Source organism: Selaginella moellendorffii, unplaced genomic scaffold, assembly GCF_000143415.4.
Source record: "Selaginella moellendorffii unplaced genomic scaffold, v1.0 SELMOscaffold_43, whole genome shotgun sequence".
NCBI lineage: Eukaryota > Viridiplantae > Streptophyta > Lycopodiopsida > Selaginellales > Selaginellaceae > Selaginella > Selaginella moellendorffii.
In genome coordinates, this window is record NW_003314304.1 from 759,751 (window position 1) to 781,742 (window position 21,992).

The 21,992-nt window shown below is 49.5% G+C and overlaps 9 protein-coding genes across 12 annotated transcripts; 5 read left to right on the top strand and 4 right to left on the bottom strand.

Moving 5' to 3' along the window:
* Positions 1–256: 256 nt before the first annotated feature.
* Positions 257–1,877, top strand: LOC112349854 (putative methylesterase 13, chloroplastic). Its single transcript, XM_024684996.1, has 4 exons — positions 257–582; positions 635–778; positions 836–961; positions 1,011–1,877. Exons 1-4 carry the CDS (start codon positions 295–297, stop codon positions 1,263–1,265), a joined length of 813 nt encoding a protein of 270 aa, XP_024540764.1. The 5' UTR covers positions 257–294; the 3' UTR covers positions 1,266–1,877.
* On the bottom strand, positions 1,310–4,200 carry LOC9647094 (putative receptor-like protein kinase At4g00960). Of its 2 annotated transcripts, none has more exons than XM_002980055.2 (10): positions 4,085–4,200; positions 3,631–4,030; positions 3,495–3,572; positions 3,274–3,438; positions 3,112–3,224; positions 2,847–3,057; positions 2,556–2,790; positions 2,346–2,496; positions 1,963–2,287; positions 1,310–1,894 (listed from the first exon to the last, which is right to left on the bottom strand). In XM_002980055.2, exons 2-9 carry the CDS (start codon positions 4,028–4,030, stop codon positions 1,970–1,972), a joined length of 1,671 nt encoding a protein of 556 aa, XP_002980101.1. In that variant the 5' UTR covers positions 4,085–4,200; the 3' UTR covers positions 1,310–1,894; positions 1,963–1,969. The 2 variants fall into 2 exon arrangements, with proteins under 2 accessions (XP_002980101.1, XP_024540761.1); XM_024684993.1 differs by having other exon boundaries at positions 1,310–1,901.
* A 105-nt stretch (positions 4,201–4,305) lies between these two features.
* LOC112349899 (bZIP transcription factor 60-like) lies at positions 4,306–6,331 on the bottom strand. The gene is made up of 2 exons (XM_024685131.1): positions 4,835–6,331; positions 4,306–4,780 (listed from the first exon to the last, which is right to left on the bottom strand). The coding sequence occupies exons 1-2, from the start codon at positions 6,285–6,287 to the stop codon at positions 4,386–4,388; spliced, it is 1,848 nt and encodes a 615-aa protein (XP_024540899.1). The 5' UTR covers positions 6,288–6,331; the 3' UTR covers positions 4,306–4,385.
* A 96-nt stretch (positions 6,332–6,427) lies between these two features.
* Positions 6,428–8,971, top strand: LOC112349838 (pentatricopeptide repeat-containing protein At1g62260, mitochondrial-like). Its single transcript, XM_024684958.1, has one exon. The coding sequence runs from the start codon at positions 6,428–6,430 to the stop codon at positions 8,708–8,710; it is 2,283 nt and encodes a 760-aa protein (XP_024540726.1). The 3' UTR covers positions 8,711–8,971.
* A 1,136-nt stretch (positions 8,972–10,107) lies between these two features.
* Positions 10,108–11,781, top strand: LOC9647097 (senescence/dehydration-associated protein At4g35985, chloroplastic). Its single transcript, XM_002979915.2, has 4 exons — positions 10,108–11,114; positions 11,170–11,336; positions 11,401–11,485; positions 11,538–11,781. Exons 1-4 carry the CDS (start codon positions 10,108–10,110, stop codon positions 11,725–11,727), a joined length of 1,449 nt encoding a protein of 482 aa, XP_002979961.2. The 3' UTR covers positions 11,728–11,781.
* Positions 11,782–11,827: 46 nt separating this feature from the next.
* LOC9649652 (GPN-loop GTPase 3) lies at positions 11,828–14,284 on the top strand. Its single transcript, XM_002979916.2, has 11 exons — positions 11,828–11,891; positions 11,944–12,052; positions 12,108–12,189; positions 12,262–12,347; positions 12,396–12,499; positions 12,562–12,692; positions 12,746–12,839; positions 12,893–12,948; positions 13,001–13,812; positions 13,870–14,037; positions 14,093–14,284. The coding sequence occupies exons 1-9, from the start codon at positions 11,844–11,846 to the stop codon at positions 13,140–13,142; spliced, it is 852 nt and encodes a 283-aa protein (XP_002979962.1). The 5' UTR covers positions 11,828–11,843; the 3' UTR covers positions 13,143–13,812; positions 13,870–14,037; positions 14,093–14,284.
* On the bottom strand, positions 13,174–15,108 carry LOC9649653 (pentatricopeptide repeat-containing protein At3g57430, chloroplastic). Its single transcript, XM_002980058.2, has one exon. The coding sequence runs from the start codon at positions 15,106–15,108 to the stop codon at positions 13,174–13,176; it is 1,935 nt and encodes a 644-aa protein (XP_002980104.2).
* LOC9647098 (acid phosphatase 1) lies at positions 14,854–16,370 on the top strand. The gene is made up of 4 exons (XM_024685089.1): positions 14,854–14,931; positions 15,330–15,747; positions 15,796–16,005; positions 16,080–16,370. Exons 2-4 carry the CDS (start codon positions 15,371–15,373, stop codon positions 16,261–16,263), a joined length of 771 nt encoding a protein of 256 aa, XP_024540857.1. The 5' UTR covers positions 14,854–14,931; positions 15,330–15,370; the 3' UTR covers positions 16,264–16,370.
* A 2,513-nt stretch (positions 16,371–18,883) lies between these two features.
* On the bottom strand, positions 18,884–21,498 carry LOC9646805 (pentatricopeptide repeat-containing protein At2g34400). 3 transcript variants are annotated; one of them, XM_024685122.1, is made up of 7 exons: positions 21,338–21,498; positions 21,147–21,232; positions 20,973–21,096; positions 20,784–20,886; positions 20,367–20,596; positions 19,246–20,275; positions 18,955–19,189 (listed from the first exon to the last, which is right to left on the bottom strand). In XM_024685122.1, the coding sequence occupies exons 6-7, from the start codon at positions 20,239–20,241 to the stop codon at positions 19,028–19,030; spliced, it is 1,158 nt and encodes a 385-aa protein (XP_024540890.1). In that variant the 5' UTR covers positions 20,242–20,275; positions 20,367–20,596; positions 20,784–20,886; positions 20,973–21,096; positions 21,147–21,232; positions 21,338–21,498; the 3' UTR covers positions 18,955–19,027. The 3 variants fall into 3 exon arrangements, with proteins under 3 accessions (XP_024540889.1, XP_024540887.1, XP_024540890.1); XM_024685121.1 differs by having other exon boundaries at positions 18,884–20,272; XM_024685119.1 differs by having other exon boundaries at positions 18,884–20,275.
* Between the last annotated feature and the right edge of the window lie 494 nt (positions 21,499–21,992).

A 21,992-nucleotide genomic window follows, 5' to 3' on the forward strand; every position in this document is an offset into this window, starting at 1 on the left:
CTCGTTACTTCGTCAGAACTCTCCTGGATCGAGCGCAGTGGCTCGTCAAGAGTAAATTTCACGAAAACCATCTATTCCAAATCTTAACACTTGGCACTCGCCATTTGCTTTAGTGGGGTTGCTATTGTCTCTGCTATGGAATAATCCAGCAAGAAGTTCGTGTCCAAGCGAAAAAGCTCCGGTCAGGAAAAGGCTATAGACAATAACTTCTGAACAACTAGTGACCATATATTTCACCACATTTTCAATACTTCTATACAGTTTTTCTTGAGTGGCAGAATTTGTATTGCTACAATGGTTCATCTCTTTATCTATTGGATTCTCCTTGCCTGCGCGATCCTCGCACAAGCAAGCAACCAGGAATCTAGTAAGTTCCACTTTGTTCTAGTGCATGGAGCTGGCCATGGAGCATGGTGCTGGTATAAAGTCACACAAGAGCTTGAGAAACAGGGCCACAAAGTGGATGCACTGGATTTAACCAGCGCTGGAAAGAGTGGTGTGGATGCACTTGCAGTGGATAGCTTGGAGACTTACTCGGTTCCTTTGGTTCAACTGCTTGAATCACTTCCACCAAAGGAAAAGGTAATACATCTATTTTATCAAGGAATGACTGTAAATTGTATGAAATTTCCAGGTGATTTTAGTTGGGCATAGTCTAGCAGGTCTTTCACTTACATATGCCATGGAAAAGTTTCCAGAGAGAATTTCTGGATCCTTTTTTGTAACTGCACTTATGTTCACTTCAAACGCAACTCAAGCTCGACAAGATTTCAACCAGGTACTGAATCCTGAATCATATTATTATTTTGTCATTTTATAATATTCCATATTGCAGATTTTTCAAGGAATTCAACCATATATCACACCTCTATTTCGCAATGGCTCTTCTTCAACACCTGCTGCTGCTTCCTTCCGGCTAGAGTTTGTTCGAAAAGTTCTGTACCATAAATCTCCTCCACAGGTGATCGTACTATGTCAATGCTCCTTCGTAATCTTTTCTATCATTACAGGATGTTGTCCTCGCCAAATCGATTCTAAAGCCATTCCCGATTCTTGACCCTGCGGTGAGCTTCACCGCAGCAAACTATGGAAGTGTTCCTCGCTACTTTATCAAAGCCACGGAAGATCGCGCCATTCCACTGGAAAGGCAAGAGGACATGATCAGGAAGACTCCTCCGTTCAAGGTTCTAAAGCTTCCTTCAGACCACTCTCCATTTTTCTCAATGCCCAAGAGCTTAGTTCACTCTATCATGTCAGTGCTCTAGCTCAAGAGACCAATTCAATGTCTCAAACAGTGCAAAGTTTTTTAAACTGTAACGAATATACTCCGAATATCCGTTTAGGGTTCTTGAGCAAAATGGGGAAGCTGGGCAGGATCTATCATCCCGGGTGCTCACAGGGCGATGCCAAGACGTACGCGCTGGCGATCGTCCGTGCGATCCAGGAATGCGGCGCGCTTACGTCGCATCAGCTGTGGGATCACGCCCAGGCCGAGGGGATTCGCACCAAGCGCCAACTAAAGCAATTCCTGCGGTGGATGAAGCAAGAGCACCTGGTGAGCACCGTCGAGCTTCCAGCCCATGGCGACAACCGCGTCTACAAGCTCCCGGACAGGATCCGCGACGATGCCATCTCTGGGGTGAGCGCTGCGGCGGGGAGGATCGAGACGCCGGAAAAGGAGTACAAGATTGATCTTGGCGAGATCTGGCTCAAGAACAATCCTCGCGAGCAGCTAACCAAGTACGAGCTCCGCCTCCAGGCGCGAGAGGAGAGGCGCGGCCTAGCTCCACTCATGCCTTTCTGGGATATTTGAGACAAGAGATCTGGTAGTTGCGATGCTCGATTCTTGTCGAGGAGAAAAAAATCTAGTTGCTCGACGATGAAAGACTCTCGCCTGAGATCTTGGAAGAACTTGCGCAAGTCAGTATGATATGAAAGAGAAACGAAAGAGAAGCTTCTCACCTTTGTTTTACTGGCTGGAAGTCTCGGTCCGGAATGTCTCTGCTGTGTTGCTCGATCCTCCAGTGTTGCTGCTGTGATCGAGCAACCTGAGGTTCCTGAGGCCAAAGTACCAGGGTGATTTTGTCGGGAGAGGGGCGAGCTTGAGGTAGCCAAGAAACATGGCCACGACTTCGCTCATGCTCGGCCGACTCGCCTCGTCTTCGTGCGTGCACAGCAGAGCAATGTGAATCGATCGCAGGGCCTCGGTTTGCGAGTAATTTTTCGATCGTAAGAGTTCCTTATCCACGATCTCTTCCACATTTCCGCCTGGGTGAAACGACCATAACTGTGCAGGAAAAGGAAAACTTTTAAGTTCGTGCTTGAAAACTTTGCTCGAGACATACCCATTCTAGGATCCCATCGTAGTTCGGTGATAATCTGGGATCCCGGCATTTCATCCCGCAGATGATCTCTAGAAGGAGCACCCCAAAGCTGAAAACATCAGCTTTTACTGTTAATCGTCCGCCCATGGCATACTCTGGTGCCATATATCCACTGCAAACAGCCAAAGTTGAGAAACAAAAAAACTCATACTTTACAGATTCTATACGTACTAGGTACCCGCAATTTTTGTATCCACTGAGGTCCTGTCTTGATCAAAGAGCTTCGAGATTCCAAAGTCTGAGATCTTAGGCGTCAGGTCTTTGTCGAGAAGTATGTTGCTAGCCTTTATATCCCGGTGAATTATCTGTATCTGAGACTCCTCGTGGAGATAAGCGAGTCCCCGTGCAACTCCAATAGCAATATTGTATCGAGTTGGCCAGTCAAGGACAATCTTGCCATTGGAATCTTGCAAAGATCAGGCCGTCAGCAGCAGCAAACATTCTCAAAGAAAAAAGACTTACTGGTTAGAGTACGATCAAGGCTCCCGTTGGGAAGATACTCGTAGACTAGCAATCTTTCATCGCCTTTGACGGAGTAGCCTCGCAGCCTGGTAAGGTTTCGATGCTGGATGCCGGTGATGATGTTAACTTCATTTACAAACTCCTGATTTCCTTGGCTAGAATGTAGAGACAATTTCTTCACTGCTACTTCAGATCCGTCAGTCAGAACACCCTACAATACGACAAAGATAAATCATATTTTTCATAACACAAGATTTACAATTACCTTGTATACTGGGCCAAATCCTCCTTGACCAAGCTTGTTTTGCTCGCCGAACTCCTTCGTTGCAAGCTTTAGCTCCTCATAATCGAAAGTGAGAGATCGTCCTTCAAAACTATCTGAAAAGCCAGGAACATTAATTGAAAATCACAGGCAAGTTTCTTATACCTCCAAATTCTCCATGTTGCCGCAGTGACGAGCTCTGATCATCCAAACGCCGATTTTGACGACTTTTCGTCCGGAAGCAAAATACTAAAACCCCGACAGCAGCAGCCAAGGCTGCTACAGCACCGGCAGTTACCCCCACAATCACTCCTGTTCTCGAGGAGCTACCTTGAAATATAGAAAACGTTGTTTGAGTGTTACCAGTATATTTACTACTTCTATACCTTTGCGAGCTTCCGGGATTTCTGGAGGGATGGCTACTGGAGTTACCGCGGGCGACAAGTCTCCTGGCAGCTCATAACCTTCAAAAGAGAAAAACAACAATCTTTTAAGATGGAAGAACAAAAACTTCGTACAAACCTGGGATGAAATTGTAGTTCTCGAAGCGGAGGTAGCATCTATAGCTACTGCTGTTCACCCAATACTGCGCACCCACGGTGAGAGGAGCTGCTTCATCGATCCCATCCCTGGCAATGTTGAAACACTGGCCGCAATCTCCCTGGGACATGTTGTAGCACTCGCAGTAGCCAAAGACTGTGTCGGGATACTTGCCAAAGCCATAGCTCGCGGAGTCATTGCGAGGAACGGTCTTGAAGAGAAAGCCAAGAACCACATCGAGGTTTAGCTTGAAAGCGCTGCCTGGAGTGGTCTTGCGCGTGTTGGAGTAGACGATATTGGGGGAAATGCCCGAAGGCACGCTCGCAAAAACCCCGCGGCACAGGAACACGAGCAAGAACACAGCGACAGCCCTCCTCTCCATCTTCAAGAACAAAGAAGATTTCGTCGATCGATCGATCGAACTGGAGTACTATACCTCGAAATATCACCGCCGCCTACATTCGCCAGGCTCCATCGATGCCGCGATCGCCGCCGCCGATCGGCGCTGTGCGCGATAAGATCTCCCGCCGCCGCCGCAAGAACAAAACCTACGACGACAACGCTGGAGGAAGTGCCCGGCATTTTCTTTCTTTTCTAGTCGGTTGTCAGCTACAATACTAGTATTTTAAAGGGCTCGTTGACGGAATCTCACAAGAGTAACAGAATATCCAAGACTAGTTAGTTAACAGAATATCCACATTTTGCGATTAGAATCTTCCTAGATAGTTTGTTGTTAGCTATCCAGTGACAAGGCGGGGTTGAGGCGGTAGCATGCACGAGTATGTCACGTACTTGACGCTGTCCACCAAAACCACCACGAAAATTCGAGCCAGATCTTTCGATCCAGTCGATGGAACTTGCTTTGGATTGAAGATCGAGACGACCATCGAGGACGGCCGCTGGCTCTTCTCAGAGAAATTGCCTCCTCCTCCTGTGGAACTGGAGTTGAATTGCTTACCTCCTCCTGGCGAGGACGACGATGGTCCTGGCGGAAGAGGCACCGCCGAGAGATTCCTGCGGTAGCTGCCGCTTCTCTTCGCAGAAGTCGTCGGGGATTCCTGCGGGGGCCGAGGTTCCGGACTTATCTCGAACTGGAACACCTCGTTGCAAGCACCAGTGCTGAAAGGTGTGCCTGGAAAGACGACCAAGTTGTTAGTTAGCGCGAGATGTTCTTGCAAGACTTTACCTGCGAGATCATTCAAAATCTTTCGCTGAGGATCGTCGGTATCAACGTCGCTGGGTGGAAGCGCTCGAAATGCTATATCCTGGAACACTCCCGAGTTCAAGAGCGCTGGAGCGTGACTTGCACCGCTACGCTGAGCAGCGGTCGAAGTGGGAGAAGTGGAAGCTGACGAGTCCCTGCTGCTCGCAACGAAAACGCTCGCGGCTTTGTCCCCGGCCATCACTGCTTGGATGACGAGATCGCCATCTACTTTCACTACTTGGTTGTCGCGAGGGAACAGCAGCGACGCCGGAAACCGCTGAGTTGCGTTGCCATACGTGCTCACGTTAGCCGGAAACATACTCCCATCGATCACCGCTCCACTCTTGTCCTGCCGCTCACACTTGCTCTCTAGCTTGTAACCATCCCCTGGAGACCAGGCCAGCTTCGAAGATTCGTTGCGCTCGTCCTCCAAGCCCATCAAAACTCTACCACCTATCCTGGCTTGTGCTGGATCCGACGAAACGTAGGCCCGAATCTGTCCAGTTCTCTGCGTCACCGGTATTCCCAGATCGAGAGGGAACACCAGCGCCATCACACAAAGCAACCCGAGAGCCGCCACACTCGCCAACTTCTTCGTTTTCCCAGAAGCTGTGGAGGACGTCGACGATGGTTTCTTCGTGGAATTCTCGTCTTTGGAAACCTTGGCACGCTTCACGCTCTTCACCGCCGAAGCTTGCGTCTTGAGTCGCGGGATCGGCACTGGAGGAGCACTGCTCCCGGGACGAAGAACGTATCCTCCGGGATACTGATACACCGGCATTCCCATGGGAGGAGGAGGAGCGTAAGCTCCCGGCTTGCCACCACCATTCCTCGAGTGATAGTAGTACGCGAGCTGGTTGCGAAGATTCACATTCTCGGCGCTGATGAGACTCACCGTGTTGTTAAGCTCGGCCACCGTCGCGTTGAGAGTCCGGACCCTTTCTTCCAGATCGTCCACATACGCTTTCTTTCTCTGCCGAGATAGCTGCGCGCTCTCCCTGTTACGCATCAACCTGGCCTTCCTTTTCACCTCTTCATCGTCGCCGCCATCGCCCTCTTCTTGCTTCTCCTCCTGGGCGTACTCTACCTTGCGCTTGCCAAGCCTCTTGATCGGGCGGCTCGAGTTGGATTCTCCCGATGAGCTGGGCTTGTTGCTGTCGGATCCGGCCTCCTCGTCCTTGATAGTCTCCTCGCGGCTGGAGCTATTGCTGTGCTGCGTGATGGCGCTGCTGGGAGATCCCGTGGCCTCTTTCGGGAATGGCGGCCCCTCGAGAAATTCCGGCAGGAAATCCCCCAGAGAAGCTGAATCGCAGTCATCCAGAGGCGAGGAATTCTCCAGAAAGAGCGAGACCCAGTCCTGATCGTCCAGATTCTCTAGATCCTCTGGGAAATCTGCTGGATCGGGAAGATCCAAGAGCTCTGCATCTAGTGCCATGGCCAAACCTCGATCGAGCACCGTGCCGGTCAAATCACGCCATCGTTCGCTCCGAACCCTAACACTCGGGAATGAAATTCCTAGGCATATTTGCATATTCCAATGCCAGTTAATCTGGGCCGCTGGATCTCATGGGCGGCATGACAGCCGTCGATCCTCCCGCGCTTGTCCTCTTCCAAGAGGAGTCCGCCATCGCCCGCGCCGTCAAGGAATGCGCCAGGCTCAAAGATCTCTCCAAGGCTCGCCGATTGGAATCGCTCGTCCAGCGCAGCGAGGAGCATGGATCCAGCAGATACCTCGCGAATTTGCTGGTGGAGATGTTTGGGAAATGCGGCAGCGTGGAGGACGCGCGCGCCGTTTTCGACCGGATCGAGCAGCCCAATGTCTTTTCCTGGAGCATCCTTCTCACGGCATATGTCCAGAACGGCGATCTGCGAGAGGCGGAGATGGTCTTCGATCGAATGCCCGATCGCAATGTCTTCTCCTGGACGACCATGATCACTGGCTACGCTTCCAGTGGCGATGTCGATCGCGCGAAGAAGATCTTCGACCGGATGCCAGAGCCCAATGTCGTCTCCTGGACGGCGATGCTCACAGCGTACTCGCAGAACGGGCTCATCAAGGAAGCGGCCGATCTGTTCGAATCCATGCCCGAGAGAACGATCGTCTCGTGGAACGCGATGCTAGCGGCGTTCGCCAAGAATGGATTCGTGGACGAGGCAAGAAAACTCTTCGATTCAATGAAGCTGCGAGACACTGGATCTTGGAACATCATGCTCGCAGCATATGCCCAGAGTGGGCATCTTGGAGAGGCCGATAAGATCCTCTCTCAGATGCTCGATGTGGATATGGTTTCCTGGAACACGATGATAGTCGCGTATGGAAACACTGGAGACATGGCTATGGCTAGAAAGATGTTCCAGGAGATGCCCAGGAGAGATGTGGTTACTTGGAACTCAATGATCGCGGCAAGCTCCGCGAATGGGCATTTGGAGGACGCGCGTTTCTACTTCGATTCGATGCCACAGAGGGATTCCGTGTCGTGGAACACGATGATCAAGGCGCTGGGCCAGCACGGCTATGTGGAAGAAGCCTACGCTCTCTTCAAATCGATCCCACAGAAGAACTTCCTCTCGTGGGTCGTGATTCTCACGGTTTACGCGCAAAGAGGCCGGATTGCCGACGCGAGAGCTATCTTCGATCGAATGCCCAAGGAGAATCTCATGCCTTGGAACATCATGGTGGCAGCGTACGTAGAGAGCGGCCTCGTCGACGAGGCCAAGGAGTTTTTCGACCAGCTCATGCCGGAGCACAACGTCGTGTCTTGGAACGCGCTCATCGCTGGCTACGCTCACCAGGGACGAGCGAACGAAGGAAAGCGGCTCTTTGATTCGATGATGGAGAAGAACCTCGTCACTCGCAACGCTCTTCTGCTGGCTTACACCGAAGCTGGCGATGTCCGAGCAGCAAAAGAGTTTTTTGAGACCATGCCCGAGAGAGATGTCGCGTCTTTCACGACGCTCATCGCAGGATATGGCCAGTCGGGCGACTTCCAGGCGGCAAAACGAGTCTTCGATCTTCTTCCACAGCCGGACATGATTTCGTGGAGCACCATGATCGCAGTTTACGCGCAGAATGATCAACTCGCTTTAGCGGAGAAGATGTTCCACGCCTTGCCCGAGTGGGACGTGAAAGCTTGCAACGCGATTATAGTCGCTTACGGGCAGCACAACGAGCTGGAGAAGGCGATCTTCATGTTCGAGACGATGCCCAAGAAGGATATCGCGTCGTTCAATGCGATGGTTACTGCGTTTGCTCGATACGGTCACCTGGAAGAAGCCCGAGTTTTGTTTGAGAGGATGCCGAGGAGAGATAGAGTCTCGTGGACAGCTCTCGTCTCCTCGTACGCTCACGCAGGTCACCTCTGGACTGCTCGAAGTTTGTTCGAGAGAACTCTCGACCGGGACGTGATCATCTGGAACTTGATCATCTCGGCTCTCGCATCCAGCGTGCAGTTCCAGCAGGCGTTTGAGATCTTCCGGGAGATGAGAATGGAAGGATTCAAGCCGGACGAGACCACTTTCATCGGGCTCTTGAGCGGTTGTAGCCATGGAGGCCTGCTGGAGGAGAGCTTGGCTTATCTCATGTCGATGCAAGGCGACCATGGATTGACGCCATCCTCGGAGCACTACTCCTGCTTCATCGACATTCTGGGACGAGTCGGACAGCTGGAGAGGGCCGAGGACGTGATCTTCAACACGAAAGTTGCTCCAGTCGCGGTGAGAACGCTCTTGAGCGCCTGTAACGTTCATGGCGATTCTCGTTTTGGGAGCCGAGTTGCCGGACGAGCTCTCAAGCTCGAGGATGACAGCAGTGTCGCCTATATCCTCCTCTCCAACATCTATGCCGCTGCCCCGACGTGAAAACTTCTGAAAGAAACTTGGAAGCGATGGATCCATTGATAGATAGATCTCGCCACCTCCAATCGAAGTTTCGTTTTGCCTTTTCTATTCGAAACTGTAGGTGTGATTTCTTGAAGCTTTGCTAATCTGAGCTTCGCCAACACGGAAAGGAGGATTGACGCATCAGGAAACTTGATAAGAGTTTTTGCATGGAGTAATCGTCACACTTGGCTCGACTTTATATACAGGCTTTCTCCAACAATACAAATCGACCTTGTACTAGTTGTACACCATGAAGGCTGCTCTAGTTTTCCTTGTGTTTGTGTTTGCTATCGAGGTTTCATTCTCTTCTTCGAGGAGGGAGCTCTTGGCTTTGGATGATAGAGTTGATGTCCAAGTTCTTCAACAAGATCCCAGTTCTCCTTTGCCTCCTCTCAGGTTGATGGACGATGATGATGATGATAAAGGCAAGCAGAAGAACAATAACAACAACAACAACAACAACATTAACATCAACATCAACGTCTGTCCGGGGCTTGCAAAGAACACTTCCGTGGATCATGTAGATTCAAAGAATATATAACGAAGGACTAGAAAGAAGGAGAATGACAAGGCGAAATGGTCGAGATGTAAGAAACGTTTGGGGTAATCTTAACATAGCTCCTTCATAACTTTTTTAGGATCCATGCCGCCGCCACCATGCAGCTTCCACAAATCGTGGAAGCACCCAAGAGACTATTGCCAATCTTTGTTCCCAGCAGTGAGGCATTTGTCGTTGCTGCGTCCTCAAATGATCTCCCAAGTTCCACGCAAGCTTGTTCCAGTGGTCTTATTGCGGCGCCACCTTTTGCTAGTGATTCTCCAAGCTCAGCCCCGCCTGCTACCACAGGATTTCCAGGTGCTTCTACTGCTTCCAGTGATTTCGCAACCAGAGCGCTACCTTTTACTGCCGCATCTAGAGAATTTCCAAACGCAGTACTGCCTGTTTCAAGAGATTTTCCAAGTGTGTGGATTGATCTTCCAAGACCTAAAGATATCGTGGTTGCGTCCATGGATCTTCCTGCTTCCAGTAGTTCGACCCTGGATTCCAGCCTTCTTAGCGATATGATCCCGCCGAGCCCAGCTCCTATAGCTATTCCTATGCAGCCAAATTTCACATCCTGCTTCCAGGCCCCCATTTAAGAATGTGCTTCGCAAACTATGTCTTTAATAGCATAGTGAGCTTTTTAAAGCTTTTTAGCAGCGCTTGAAGAGTTTTCATTCTAGCATATTCTCAGTCTATTTTAATCTTTGAACACATTTGACTCTAAAGCGTTGTGACTTTAAGGCCTAGGAAAGGATATGCGTTGATGTTAGTTTAAGCTGTCTCTGTTCATAAAAAACTTGTGCTCGATCGATCACTTGGGTTAATCAAAGCAATGGGAGCGAAGGAGAGCAAGCCTCCTCTTTCTCGCAGGAGAACTCGCTCGTCCAGCGCAAAGGAGAAAGAGAATGCTCCAGAGAGTAGTCAGCAAGTAGTAGACGATCATGGTGGGAGTCCAAGCAAAAAGCCAAAGCTTTCTCAAGATGATCAAGACATGGCGCTGGCAAGAGCGGTGGAAGCCATATCTGAGGAGGAAAATGCAGCAGCTCAAGTAGCCAGCGATGGATCCATGGAGCAAGAAGCTTTAACAGCGGCAAATTCTAGCCTGGAAGTTCTCGTCACACTTCCAAATGCAAAGGTTTATCTCATGGATCACGATCAGGCTGGATCGGAAAGTGTTCTTCTCGCGTCTGGAGATCTTAGCGTCATAAGGATCGTCCAGAACGGTAAAGTGGTCGCAGCCATCGTCAAGCTTGGAGACGAGCTCCAGTGGCCGCTGGCGAAGGACGCTCCAGTCTTGAAGCTCAGCGAGAGTCACTACATTTTTAGCTTGAGACTGCCAGTAACTGTGGAGGAGGATGAAGATGAGGATCAACCTTCCAGCGAAGGGAAAGAGGAGGTCTCGTTTAAGTCAAGCGCGGAAGTTCTCAACTATGGTGTCACTCTCCCTGGAGATGCGAGCCAGGAGCTTCTCAAGGAGCTGGATTTGGCCCTCGAAAGCTATAGCTCGCTGGTGCCAGTTCCAGCGCTCCTGAAAGATCAAGACGAGGAGCTCGTGGAGATGGTGCAAGATGACGGTAATCAAGGAATCGCTGGAGTGAAGCTCACAACGAAGAAGAAGAACTACTACTTGGAGCAACTGGCTCCCAACGCCGATGACTATCAAAGCGCGATCGCAAAGGCGATTGCCAGTGGCTCGGGGCATATCGTGCGAGGAATTCTCTGGGTGAGCGAACTAATCGCGACGCAGATCGAGCGCAGTGGATTGTTGATGCAGCAGCACATCAAACCGAAAAAGAAGCCGTCAAAGATCAGCCCCAAGACAATGAAGAACATCCGGACGTAAGTTCTTGCGTTTACTAGCTTTGACTAGTTTTTTTACTGGCTCTTTGACTAGTGCCAAGCAAATCTCAAGGATGACTGAGACGCTCGCGAGTGGTCTTCTCTCTGGAGTTGTCACTGCCACTGAATCGATCACTTCCTCTGTGCTGAAAACTAAGCCAGGGGCTGCATTGATCGGGCTGTTGCGTGGAGAAGCCGCGATTGCCACTTTGGATGCCTTTGGTAAGCCAAGTTCTTCGCAATCTCTCCCAGAAAATGAATGATCACATTGTATGTGAGATCACAGTGAAAGTTTTCGATGCTTTGGAGCTGGCTGGGAAGAACGTCATGTCGCGAACAACTCTAGTAACTTGCCAAGTCGTATCACACAGGTAGATTGATCACTGTTGTGCTTAATTGAATCAAGAGAAATTTTTGTTCTAGATACGGAGACGAGGCTGCCGCATTGACAAAAGAGGGGCTTTCAACCGCAGGCCATGTCGTCACTACTGCATGGAAAATCTCAAAAATTAGAACAGCCATGAATCCAGTGAAGGCTTCCACAAATCCAGTCTCACTCAAAGCCGCCGCCATCGCCGCCGCTGAACAGCTCAAAGGCAAGAAGACCATGTAACTCCCAGTTAAATTCTAACCGTCCGATGGATGTTAACTTAACCCTAATTTGAAAAAACTGTCAATGAATATACCGAGTATATTTCTCGAGGTTTAGGGTTCTTAGGCATTTTGGAAATGACTCGCTACGCGCAGCTCGTGATCGGGCCGGCGGGCAGCGGCAAGGTGAGTGAGATTTTGCGTTTCCTGTGCTCAATCTCTGATCTCGATCTTGCAGTCGACGTATTGCTACCATTTGCAGCAGCATTGCAACACGATCGGGCGGAACCTGGATGTGATCAATCTCGATCCAGCGGCGGAGGATTTCAAATACGCGGTTGCTGCAGGTCTGTAAGGATTTCAGTGTTGCAAAGATTTTAGTTTGGATCCATTTTTCATCAGATATAAGAGAGCTTGTTCCTCTGGAGGATGTGATGGAAGAATTTAACTATGGACCAAACGGAGGCCTCATCTATTGCATGGAGTAAGATTTCAGTAGAGCTTTCGTGGTGTTAGTTTCTACTCAAGGATTCCTGGCTGACCACTTCTAGTGTAGATATCTTGAAGAAAATATGGACGACTGGCTTGCGGAGAAACTAGAAGACTATATCGACGATGACTACGTTGTCTTCGACTGTCCAGGTTTGTGGTAGTTTCTCTTCACTAGTTTTAGTTGTAGTGATTACACAGGTCAGATTGAGCTCTACACACACATCCCCGTGTTTAAAAGCCTCGTCGAGCAACTTAAGCGCTGGGATTTTAATCTGTGCGCTGTCTACCTCCTTGATTCTCAGGTAGCTCTACTCGGATTGATTTGGTGTATGACAGACAGAAGTTTGCTTTTGTTCTTGTGCAGTTTGTTTCTGATGTGACCAAGTATATAAGTGGATGCCTGTCGTCCTTGTCTGCTATGGTCCAACTCGAGCTTCCTCATGTGAATGTCCTCACGAAGATGGATCTCGTGGCTAAGAAAAAAGACATCGAAGAGTACGTGCTACCTATCCAGTATACTTACTTCGTTTTCACAATTTTGTGTGTAGCTACCTTGACCCTGATCCGGTTTTCTTACTGTCGGAGATGAATGCAAATACCGCTCCACGATACGGAAAGCTCAACGCCGCACTCGCAGAATTGGTTTCTTTTTCCCCACGAGTTTTGTAATTACTTACAACTTCTGCTTCCGGCAGATTGACGATTACAGGATGGTCAACTTCGTACCTCTGGACGTCACAAGCGAAGACAGGTACGCCATTTCTTTACCAGTGGGAGTTGTGTGATTGAATGGCTCCTTGCAGTTTGCAGTATCTTCTCTCCACTATCGACAATGCGATTCAGTATGGAGAGAACAGTGAAGTCAAGATAAAGGACTACGATCCTGATATCGGCGATGGCATGTCGTTCAACATGGATGCTGATATCGAGACGGATAACTTCTAACTTCTAGTAGTATGTAACATACTTTCCGGTGCTAATTCAGTTTCGAAATGTTGTATAGCAGTACATAGGCCGCAGAATTTCGGGGTTCTGCATCCAACAGCTGCTTTGCTGCTAGAGCACCATATTCCTTGTCAGTGTGGACCTCACAAGCACCAAGTAGGCTCCTCCAGGCTGAAGCATCAGGTTGAACCGGCATGGCAGACATGAAGCTTGCAGCTTGCTTCACCCGGCCGGACTTGGCGAGCAAGTTGACCATGCATCCGTAGTGCTCGGGAGTTGGCTCTAGATGGTGGTCTCCCTGCATGGAGAGAAAGTAGCTCCATCCTTCGTCGGCCAGTCCGGCATGAGAGCAGGCATGAAGAACAGAAGTGAACGTAACAATATTCGGCAGCACGCCGTCCTGATTCATCGTCCAGAACAGGTTGCGAGCTCTGTCTTCTTCGCCGTTACGTGCATAAGCCGCAACAATTGAAGACCAGGAAACAACGTTTTTACTTGCGACACTCTCGAAAGCAGTTTGAGCAGCCTCCAAGTTTCCACAGCCTCCATACAGACATATAAGAGAGTTTTGTACGACGTCCGAGCAGCATCCAGTGGCAAGACTGCGAGAGTGGACTTCCCGGCCCGTGGTAAAGTCACCAAAGTTGGCACAGACAGCAAGAACAGTACCGTAAGTAACGTCGCTTGCTTTTATCCCTTCTTGATTCATTCTGTGGTATATTTGCAGGGCCTCGAGATTTAGATCCTCCTGTGCGTTGGCTACTATCATGGTGTTCCAGGTGATCACGTTGGTAGTGCGGTTTGTTGCCTCGATAAACACTCTCGTCGCGTTTTCGAGGCTTCCACACTTGGCATACATGTTGATGAGCGCGTTGACGACGGACGTGTGGGACAGGTATCCTCTAGCAGCAGCTTCTCTGTGGAGTGACGATCCCCTTTCCATTTTGCAGGTGCTCGAACAAGAGTCCAGGAGAGTGATGAGCGTGACATCGTTGGGGCGCATTTGATTCTCCACCATCTCCAGGTACAATGCAAACGCTTTCTCCTCGCAATGGTTCTGTGCATACGCTCCGATCATTGCATTCCAGCAAACAATGTCTTTGTCCATTATCCGATCAAACACCTGCCTTGCGTCGTCTACAGCCTCGCATTTTCCGTAGAAGCTCACCACTGCAGTTCCCACAAACACATCTGTCTCTACTCCACTTGCAACTATCCTCTCGTGAATTGTCTTTCCTTCTACCAATGTTCTCAGGCTCGCACAAGCCTCCAGGACGCTAATGAGCGTCACTGCATCGGGCCTGGAAAACTCTTGTTCCATTCTTCTGTATAACTGAAGAGCTTCTAGAGGATACCCTGCGTGGGCATACGCAGAGATAATTATTGTCCATGACACAACATCTCTGAAAACCATTCTCTCGAAAACCAGCCTTGCTTCGTCCAGACTGTCACAAGTTGTATACATGTTTAGAAGTGCATTGCCTGTTATTATATCAGTCTCTAGTCCTTTAGCTCTAACTCTCTCGTGAATTTTCTTCCCCAGACTCAAATCCCCAGTCACAGAACAGGCACCAAGAAGGCTGATGAAGGTGATTTTGTTGGCTTCGGTGCCTTCGAGATCCATGAACTTCAAAAGCTCCAGGCCTTCGCTGGCCTCACCATTCTGGACAAGAAGTGAAATGAGTATCGTCCAGGAGAACACGTTCCGCTGGTGGATCCCTCGGAAAGCAGCTCGAGCGTCGTCCAGGCTTCCACACCTTCCATACATTTGCACCAAGAGATTTCCCAGGTACGTATCCCCGTCGAGACCATTAGAGATCATCTGTGAGTGAACCCGTCTGCCATCCGCGAGTGACTTGGAGTTTCCATACTGCTTGAGAAGAGCTTCGTATGTGTCTATCATCTCCTTCCTCCTCCATCTGGAATCTGCCGTGAGAGTTAGAGTTCCCGGAGTTACTGCATTCATTCTTAACTTCTAAGCCCGGCCTGGAGTTTTCTCCCCGCTATTCGTATATTCCGTCGAAGAACATTTCCAGGCCTGGAGTTGGAATGCCCCTTTCTTGATGCATGCACGTTTGTTTTGTGAGCAAGCTTTGTCCAATTGCATTGGCCACTATAAACCACAAAAGCCTGTCAGCCTGTCGACTCATAATTGTCGTTTTTGCCTTTATTTTTCTCTTTTGTAAGGACTGGAGCTGAGAAGCCGAAACACTCTATCAATCTCAAGGATGAAGTTCGTCGTTACTCTGTTCGCCGCTCTGCATTTCCTATCTACAGCTCGGGGCCAGAGCTTGCACCATGAGGAGCTCGTTTCTGCGAGAGATCCGTCGACGACCACTCTCAGTCGCTACTGTTCGAGCTTCCAGTTCAATGCCGAGGTGAACAACTTTGTTAATGGCTGGCTTGTCCCTGGGGAGTGCGTGAGTCGCATCAAGAGATACATTGAGAAGGGACAGTATGCTGCTGACGTTGAGGCCGTGATCAACCAAGCTCGAATTTATGTCAAGAATCTCACGGTCACCAACGAGGCGAAGAAGGCTTGGGTGCTAGACATCGACGAGACTTCCCTGTCGAATGTTCCTTACTATCGGACTCACAGCTATGGGTAAGCATTGCAAGAGTTAGTTCCTTGGACTCATTGTTTTCGATGCAGTGCTACGAAATTCAATGCCACGGAATTTAACGCTTGGGTGGATCAAGCTAGCGCTGCAGCGCTCGCTCCGACACTTTCTCTCGTCAAGGAGCTCGTGAGCTTGCGCTGGAATGTCATCTTTATCACTGGAAGGCCCGAGTCTCAGCGCCAAGTCACGGTCAAGAACTTAAAGGCCGCGGGATACAAAGGCTGGACAAAACTCCTCCTCAAGTAAGCAAAGCAAAGAAAAGAAAAGCAGAGTTTTCCATCTCCATTTCCTGGAGCTGAGCAATTTGTTGTTGCAGGAGTGCTGCTCAAACCAATGCTCGGATGACCGCAATGGCTTACAAGAGCAGCTTGAGGGAGGGACTTGTGAAAGATGGGTATGAGATTTGGGGGAACATTGGTGACCAGTGGAGTGACATTTCTGGATCTGCTGCTGGTAACAAAGTCTTCAAGCTTCCCAATCCTCTTTACTTCATCCCGTGACCAATAGCAGTGGCACAACCGTTGACATCAAATTAAAAACTTTAGACTTGTGTTGATTTATACGGTGCTGATGTGTTTAATACATTATGAAGAAACGTTTATATTTAGTTAAGAAAAGCTTGTCACTCCCTAGCTCGCTGTTGTCACATTTTTAATCTTTGATCTTGCGCCAGGAGCTTGAATCCTACACAGCTCCTTCATGTCACTCTTGATCGCCATTGTTCTAGTTTCCAGTTCATTTGCAATGGCTGGCTCGTTCCTCGCGAGTCTGTCAGTCGGATCAAGCGATACATCGACCGACGACGACATGAGACGGTACAATGCTGATACCAATGCTGTGATTCAGCAAGCTCGAGCCTACATGAGGAGTCTCACTGTTACGAACGAAACTGCGAAGGCGTGGACGTTTGATATTGATGAGACGGCCTTGTCGAATGTTATAGAGCTCAGAGGTAAGAACTTAATTGGAAAAAATTGTTTTTGTTGTCTAGAGCTTGGAAACTATGCTCCAGTGCTGCGAAGTTTAATGTCACTGCGTTCATTGCTTGGATCCAAGAGGGTCGCGCTACAGGAATCTCTCCAACTTTATCCGTCTTCAACTGGAATGTCATCTCTATCACTGAAAGGATTGAATCCCAGAGTGATATCACAGTGAAGAAGAACAGCAAATACAAGAGCTGCCTCGGTGACTCTTGAATCGTGAAGAAAAATAAAAGCTATAAACTCTTTCTTTAATGTTAGAGAAAGTCATATTAATTTCAAGGTGTATAATCCTTTGTATGAAAGAAGTTCTATTTTTCAACCCCCATGTGACTGCAACAAAATCTATTCCATACTTATGAGGAAATTAAAACGTTAAGGGTTCTACCACATCAGACTATAGTATCAAAATTAAAAACATAACCATATAGTATACATTACAAACCTCTTATCTTCCCCAGTTCCTCTCCTCGTTAATTCAAAGAACCATTTAAACTCTTCCAGGTAATCCATAAAACCCCTGATCCCAGAGTGAGGTGTGAAAACCGGGTGATCTGAAGAACACACATCAAAGTCAACAAAGAAACGAACAAGAGAGTTTTGCAACAAAACTCAAACCTGTAAAACTCCTTCTGCAAATGGTGCTCGTATGGAACACTTCCACAGAAAATGTTCTTGCATAACACTTCTGGATTGACCGTTTGCAACACTCTCTGAAGGAAGCCCTATGCACATCTGAAGGTATACTCTGCTCATCCATATTAAGCTGTCCAGCAAGCACTAGTTCTTGGGTAGCCTCTCGACACCCTTGCATCAGTGCCGAATCCGTCACCTGCTATTCAACGAGTGAGAAATTACAAGTGTATGGCTAGAGTGCATGCCTCATAATGCGCAAGTATGGTCCTGTAAAACTTAAAAAGGAGAAAGAACCAAGGTTACAATGCTATGCTTCGACAATTGTCAATGACAGCTAGGATCCTGAAAATTGTGGAACTTGAGCCAGGCATTCCACAGCTCATTTGACTCCTCTTCAGTGATTGCACCGCAATGAGGGCCTGCATGCCACACATCACCACCTGAATTAAAGAATACAAAACACACCTCAACAGTATCTGATTTGCATCGCACCACGTTATTCTCTTAAACTGTGGTAGTTCTTCTACTCCAAATGCAGACACCAAATGTTAGGAACTATGCCTCCTCGACCTTCCTGGAAAGGTTTCAATGCTCTCCACAGGGTCAAATTGTGATTGAATCCAGCTTGGGCTTCGTCAACGAGAAGAAGCCTCAGCGGTCCGTCAGGGACAAAGAGATTCCGCAAAACCCCCTCTGCAACTTCAAAGTCAATACAAATCTAAGGACATATGCCACGGTCACCATCATAGATAGATACGAACAGCTCGTTGAAGGTAGAAGCGTTGATGGTGGCAAGATTGACATAATAAATTTCTTTCCAAATGCCGCTAGCTCTTGCCTGCGACTCCGTCAGCTGCAACAATGACGTCTTCCCACTCTGAAGAGGAGCGCGAATCAGTACAGACGCTGCTGACTGAACGAGTTCCAGTAGCTTAGTTACGGTAGAGGTTCTTTGTGCATGCCAGCGGTAGACTCTGTCCTCATTCCGCACCCCGACACTGGCAAAAGTTTGAATAACAGGCTTCTCCACTACAGCAAAACATCAGAGTAACAGAGCGTCAAGTAACACGTACAAGATCGCCACACACAAGATAGAAGACATCCCCCGCAAACAACACCAAAAAACGCAACCAGTACCATGCCAGCAACCCACTAATGAGCAACCAGAGATCTGTAAGCCAGCTAGAAAAACATGGGCAGCAACGACTGACTAAAGGCGTGTCAGTCAAATAACAAGAGATGCAATAGGATTAGCTTTACGAAGATAGTCACACAACAAGGGAACGTAAAGGATTAGCTATAATCATGAGGAAGAGTGACGCTTCAAGATGCTCTTCTTTCCTATGCAGGCATTCATTGTCCATCCAGTATTGAAGATGAGGACCTCCTCATGCCAGTCTTTTCTCCACTGCCTTGTCAATCTCCTGTTCTATGGCCTTGACTTGTGCAGAAACTCCTCCTGGATCTATGGGCTCAAAACCATTAAAAGGTTGACGGGTTTATGTCGATGAGAAATGAGCTTTTTGTTCAAGTGTTATTGTTAATCAAAGTTTTATATATTTCAGATTTTTGAACAAGAAAAAGAGTTTAGCCATTCTGGGTGATCCTGGATGCAGCACGCAAGCTCTCCAGAGCAACCGCATCAGCCTCATAAGGCATGCAGTCTTTCAGCTCCACCGCATCGCCCACTCGCCCAGCTCTTCCCAAGACGTCGATCAAACACACGTAGTGCTCTCTCGCCGGCACCATCCCAAAATCGCACACCATGGAGCTCAAGCACTCGCAGGCTGCCGCTAGCTGACCGCTCTGGCTGCACGAGTAAAGAATGGTGATGAAAGTTATGTCGTCTGGAACAAATCCTTCTACCTGCATTTGCCGAGAGAGGAAGATGGCATCCCGGAAGAGCCCCTGCTTCGCGTAAGCCGAGACGATGGCGTTCCAGGACACGGCATCCTTGCAGGGAATCGATGAGAACACCCGGCTTGCATCGGCCACCCGGCTACACTTCGCGTAGAGGCTGGCCGCCGCGTTTAAGACCGTCGTGTTTTGAGCGTAGGGACCGGCGAGGACGAGAGCATGGATCCGCCTGCCTTGCTCGTGTGCTCCCACGGTCGCGCAGGCACGCAGGACGCTCGTGAGAGTGGTGGCGTTCGGCTTTACACCTTCCAAGTTCATGAGCTCGAAGGTCTTGATGGCTTCCCAGTGCTGACCATATGCCGCAATCAAGGCACTCCAGGAGATCACGCTGGGCCTCGAGATCCCGAGGAAAACTTCCCTGGCCTCATCCGGGTGTCCTGCTTTGCCATAAGCGGTCATGACGGCATTGGCTGCGACCATTCTCTGCTCTAACCCGGAGGCGAGGATCCGCGAATGCACGTCCCTGACTTGAGTGGCACTGTCGCAAAAGCCGAGGACGCTGGCGAAGACGTTCTCGTCGACTTCCATGCCTTCGAGGTCCAAGTGGTGATAGAGCTCGGTAGCTTCTCGCTTCAAGCCGTGCTGTACGTATGCTCCAATCACGGAAGCCCAGGAAGAGGTCTTCAGATCCTGCCGCTGGTCATTGAAAACTTTCACGGCATCCTCAAGGCCACCGGACTTGCTGTACATGTTGACGAGAGCGTTGTTGACTGCAGAGTCGGATTCCATTCCACCGAGACGAACGTAACCATGGATTGAGGCTCCGACTGCGAGAGCTTCACGGCCACGGCATCCATCCAAAAGCCCCGCGAAAGTGACAGGCTGAGGTCGCACGCCTTCTAGCATCATCTCTCGACAGAGATAGATCCCCCCTGCGAGGTCTTCACACTGAGCGTGCCCGGCAACCATGGCAGTCCAAGTGATCACGTTTCGTCTGTAGCGCATGCGGTCAAACACGTCCCGTGCATCGCCAAGACTGCTGCATTTTCCATACATGCTAATCAGTGAGTTTTCCATTCGAAGAGAGAAATCCAAACCAGAGCCGAGTGCAAGCCTGTGAACGTGCTTACCAGTTTCAAGGACTTCCAGGCTTGAACAGGCGTCTAGAACCGTGAGAAAGGTGATCTCGTTCGATCTCAGGCCTTCCTGGTGCATTTTCCTCCACGTCGCGAACGCACACTCGAGCTTTCCATGCCGTGTATACGCGGCAATGACCGTCGTCCAGGTACAAACGTCGGGCTGAAAGCTCCACTCGAAGACTGCTGTTGCATCGTCGAGACTGCCACAGTCGCTGTACATGCTGATAAGACCATTGCAAACAATCTGGTCAGAGACAAAATTGGTACCAAGAAAATGTTCGTGCAGCAGTCTACCAAACTTTAGATCCCCTGATGCAAAGCAAGCATTTAAGAGGCTGGCAAACGTCACCTCATCGGGTTTCGTCCCTTCTAGACGTGAGTATGCGTAGAGCTGAATTGCTTGCTTACCACACTCATGCTGTGCGTAGACAGTGATCATCGCGTTCCAAGAGATTAGATCCCGCTCAGGCATTCGATCAAACGCGTTCCTTGCCTCCTCGACGCTCCCACACTTCCCATACATATAAACCAAGGAGTTACTCAGCAAAACGCTAGCGCCAAGACCACTGGAAAGAATTCGAGCATGGATTTGCTTACCTTGGAGAGAATCTCCCAACGCAGCGCAAGCGCTCACGGCGTTGAGAAGCGTGATCTCATCGCCCTGCACACCTTCCAGATCCATTGCTCGAAACACCCACAGCGCCTCTTTCCAGAGATCCCACTGCATGTAAACAGACATTATAATGGTCCAAGAGAAACGATTCTTCTCACGTATCGCGTCAAAGGCAGCCAGTGCCCTCTCCACACACCCGGATCTTCCATACGCCTGGACGAGCAAATTCCCGAGGAAAGTTTCCCTGTCATGGCCAGTCGAAGCCATTAATCCATGAATGCGAGCGACAGTCGCGGAAGATCCGCCAAATGCCGGCTTTCGAGCACACTGCCGAAGAATCGTTTCGTACCTTGCTACTGGTGGATCCCCATTCATCCCAAGAACACGATATTTCGCTCCTGGAAGGGAGATTTCACCGCATCGATCTGTAACCCTCGAATCTATGCCGCAGAAGCCTGCCTGATCGATCCAATCTCGCTATAGTCGCGAATGCGGGCAGAAGCCCTAGCCTAATCGCCAGAAAAACCGCTAGAAAATCCTAGCCGCTAGGAAGCGATGAATGCGCCAAGCCCCTTGCCAAGAACCCTAGAATGGAAGAATGTAGTGTGTGTGTGTGTGAGTATATTTTAGTGTGAGATGGAGATCATACAAGGATCAATGCTGCTTGGCGCTGTGGCCCTGTGATTTGCTCCTCGTGTTCTTCGCCCGAGCTTCTGGATTGATCACCACTCCCAGCGAGTAGCTGGGCATGCAAGAAGAGCTCATCACGAGCTTCTCCTCGGTGAATTTCACCCTGCTCCTGCTACTCCTGAGCCCTGGATCGCGATTCCTGGCGCTCGCCCCTTCCACATTCGCTCCATCATCGCGGAAATCTGGCGATGATTCCTCTCGCGGCATGGATGTCTCGCCCTGATCGAAGCTAACCCTTCTCTCGCTGCCAAGCATGGAATTGGAGCTCCTCCACTGGTGATCCGGCTGGCACGACGCCCCGAAAGACTGCTGCG

What these genes read in the sequence shown, in the direction of transcription:
- LOC112349838 (XM_024684958.1), top strand. Translation starts at nt 6,428, where the DNA reads ATGACAGCCGTCGATCCTCCCGCGCTTGTCCTCTTCCAAGAGGAGTCC.
- LOC9649652 (XM_002979916.2), top strand. Translation starts at nt 11,844, where the DNA reads ATGACTCGCTACGCGCAGCTCGTGATCGGGCCGGCGGGCAGCGGCAAG. An exon ending in GGCCGGCGGGCAGCGGCAAG is followed by an intron (nt 11,892 to 11,943) that starts GTGAGTGAGATT and finishes TCGATCTTGCAG; the next exon opens with TCGACGTATTGCTACCATTT. An exon ending in AAGAAAAAAGACATCGAAGA is followed by an intron (nt 12,693 to 12,745) that starts GTACGTGCTACC and finishes TTTTGTGTGTAG; the next exon opens with CTACCTTGACCCTGATCCGG.
- LOC112349899 (XM_024685131.1), bottom strand. Translation starts at nt 6,287, where the DNA reads ATGGCACTAGATGCAGAGCTCTTGGATCTTCCCGATCCAGCAGATTTC. An exon ending in GATTTTGAATGATCTCGCAG is followed by an intron (nt 4,781 to 4,834) that starts GTAAAGTCTTGC and finishes TCGTCTTTCCAG; the next exon opens with GCACACCTTTCAGCACTGGT.
- LOC112349854 (XM_024684996.1), top strand. Translation starts at nt 295, where the DNA reads ATGGTTCATCTCTTTATCTATTGGATTCTCCTTGCCTGCGCGATCCTC. An exon ending in CACTTCCACCAAAGGAAAAG is followed by an intron (nt 583 to 634) that starts GTAATACATCTA and finishes TGAAATTTCCAG; the next exon opens with GTGATTTTAGTTGGGCATAG. An exon ending in ACCATAAATCTCCTCCACAG is followed by an intron (nt 962 to 1,010) that starts GTGATCGTACTA and finishes CTATCATTACAG; the next exon opens with GATGTTGTCCTCGCCAAATC.
- LOC9647097 (XM_002979915.2), top strand. Translation starts at nt 10,108, where the DNA reads ATGGGAGCGAAGGAGAGCAAGCCTCCTCTTTCTCGCAGGAGAACTCGC. An exon ending in ACAATGAAGAACATCCGGAC is followed by an intron (nt 11,115 to 11,169) that starts GTAAGTTCTTGC and finishes CTCTTTGACTAG; the next exon opens with TGCCAAGCAAATCTCAAGGA. An exon ending in TGCCACTTTGGATGCCTTTG is followed by an intron (nt 11,337 to 11,400) that starts GTAAGCCAAGTT and finishes GTGAGATCACAG; the next exon opens with TGAAAGTTTTCGATGCTTTG.
- LOC9647094 (XM_002980055.2), bottom strand. Translation starts at nt 4,030, where the DNA reads ATGGAGAGGAGGGCTGTCGCTGTGTTCTTGCTCGTGTTCCTGTGCCGC. An exon ending in GAACTACAATTTCATCCCAG is followed by an intron (nt 3,573 to 3,630) that starts GTTTGTACGAAG and finishes TCTCTTTTGAAG; the next exon opens with GTTATGAGCTGCCAGGAGAC. An exon ending in CCTTGATCGTACTCTAACCA is followed by an intron (nt 2,791 to 2,846) that starts GTAAGTCTTTTT and finishes GATCTTTGCAAG; the next exon opens with ATTCCAATGGCAAGATTGTC.
- LOC9647098 (XM_024685089.1), top strand. Translation starts at nt 15,371, where the DNA reads ATGAAGTTCGTCGTTACTCTGTTCGCCGCTCTGCATTTCCTATCTACA. An exon ending in TATCGGACTCACAGCTATGG is followed by an intron (nt 15,748 to 15,795) that starts GTAAGCATTGCA and finishes TTTTCGATGCAG; the next exon opens with TGCTACGAAATTCAATGCCA. An exon ending in TGGACAAAACTCCTCCTCAA is followed by an intron (nt 16,006 to 16,079) that starts GTAAGCAAAGCA and finishes TTGTTGTTGCAG; the next exon opens with GAGTGCTGCTCAAACCAATG.
- LOC9649653 (XM_002980058.2), bottom strand. Translation starts at nt 15,108, where the DNA reads ATGAATGCAGTAACTCCGGGAACTCTAACTCTCACGGCAGATTCCAGA.
- LOC9646805 (XM_024685121.1), bottom strand. Translation starts at nt 20,241, where the DNA reads ATGCGCTACAGACGAAACGTGATCACTTGGACTGCCATGGTTGCCGGG.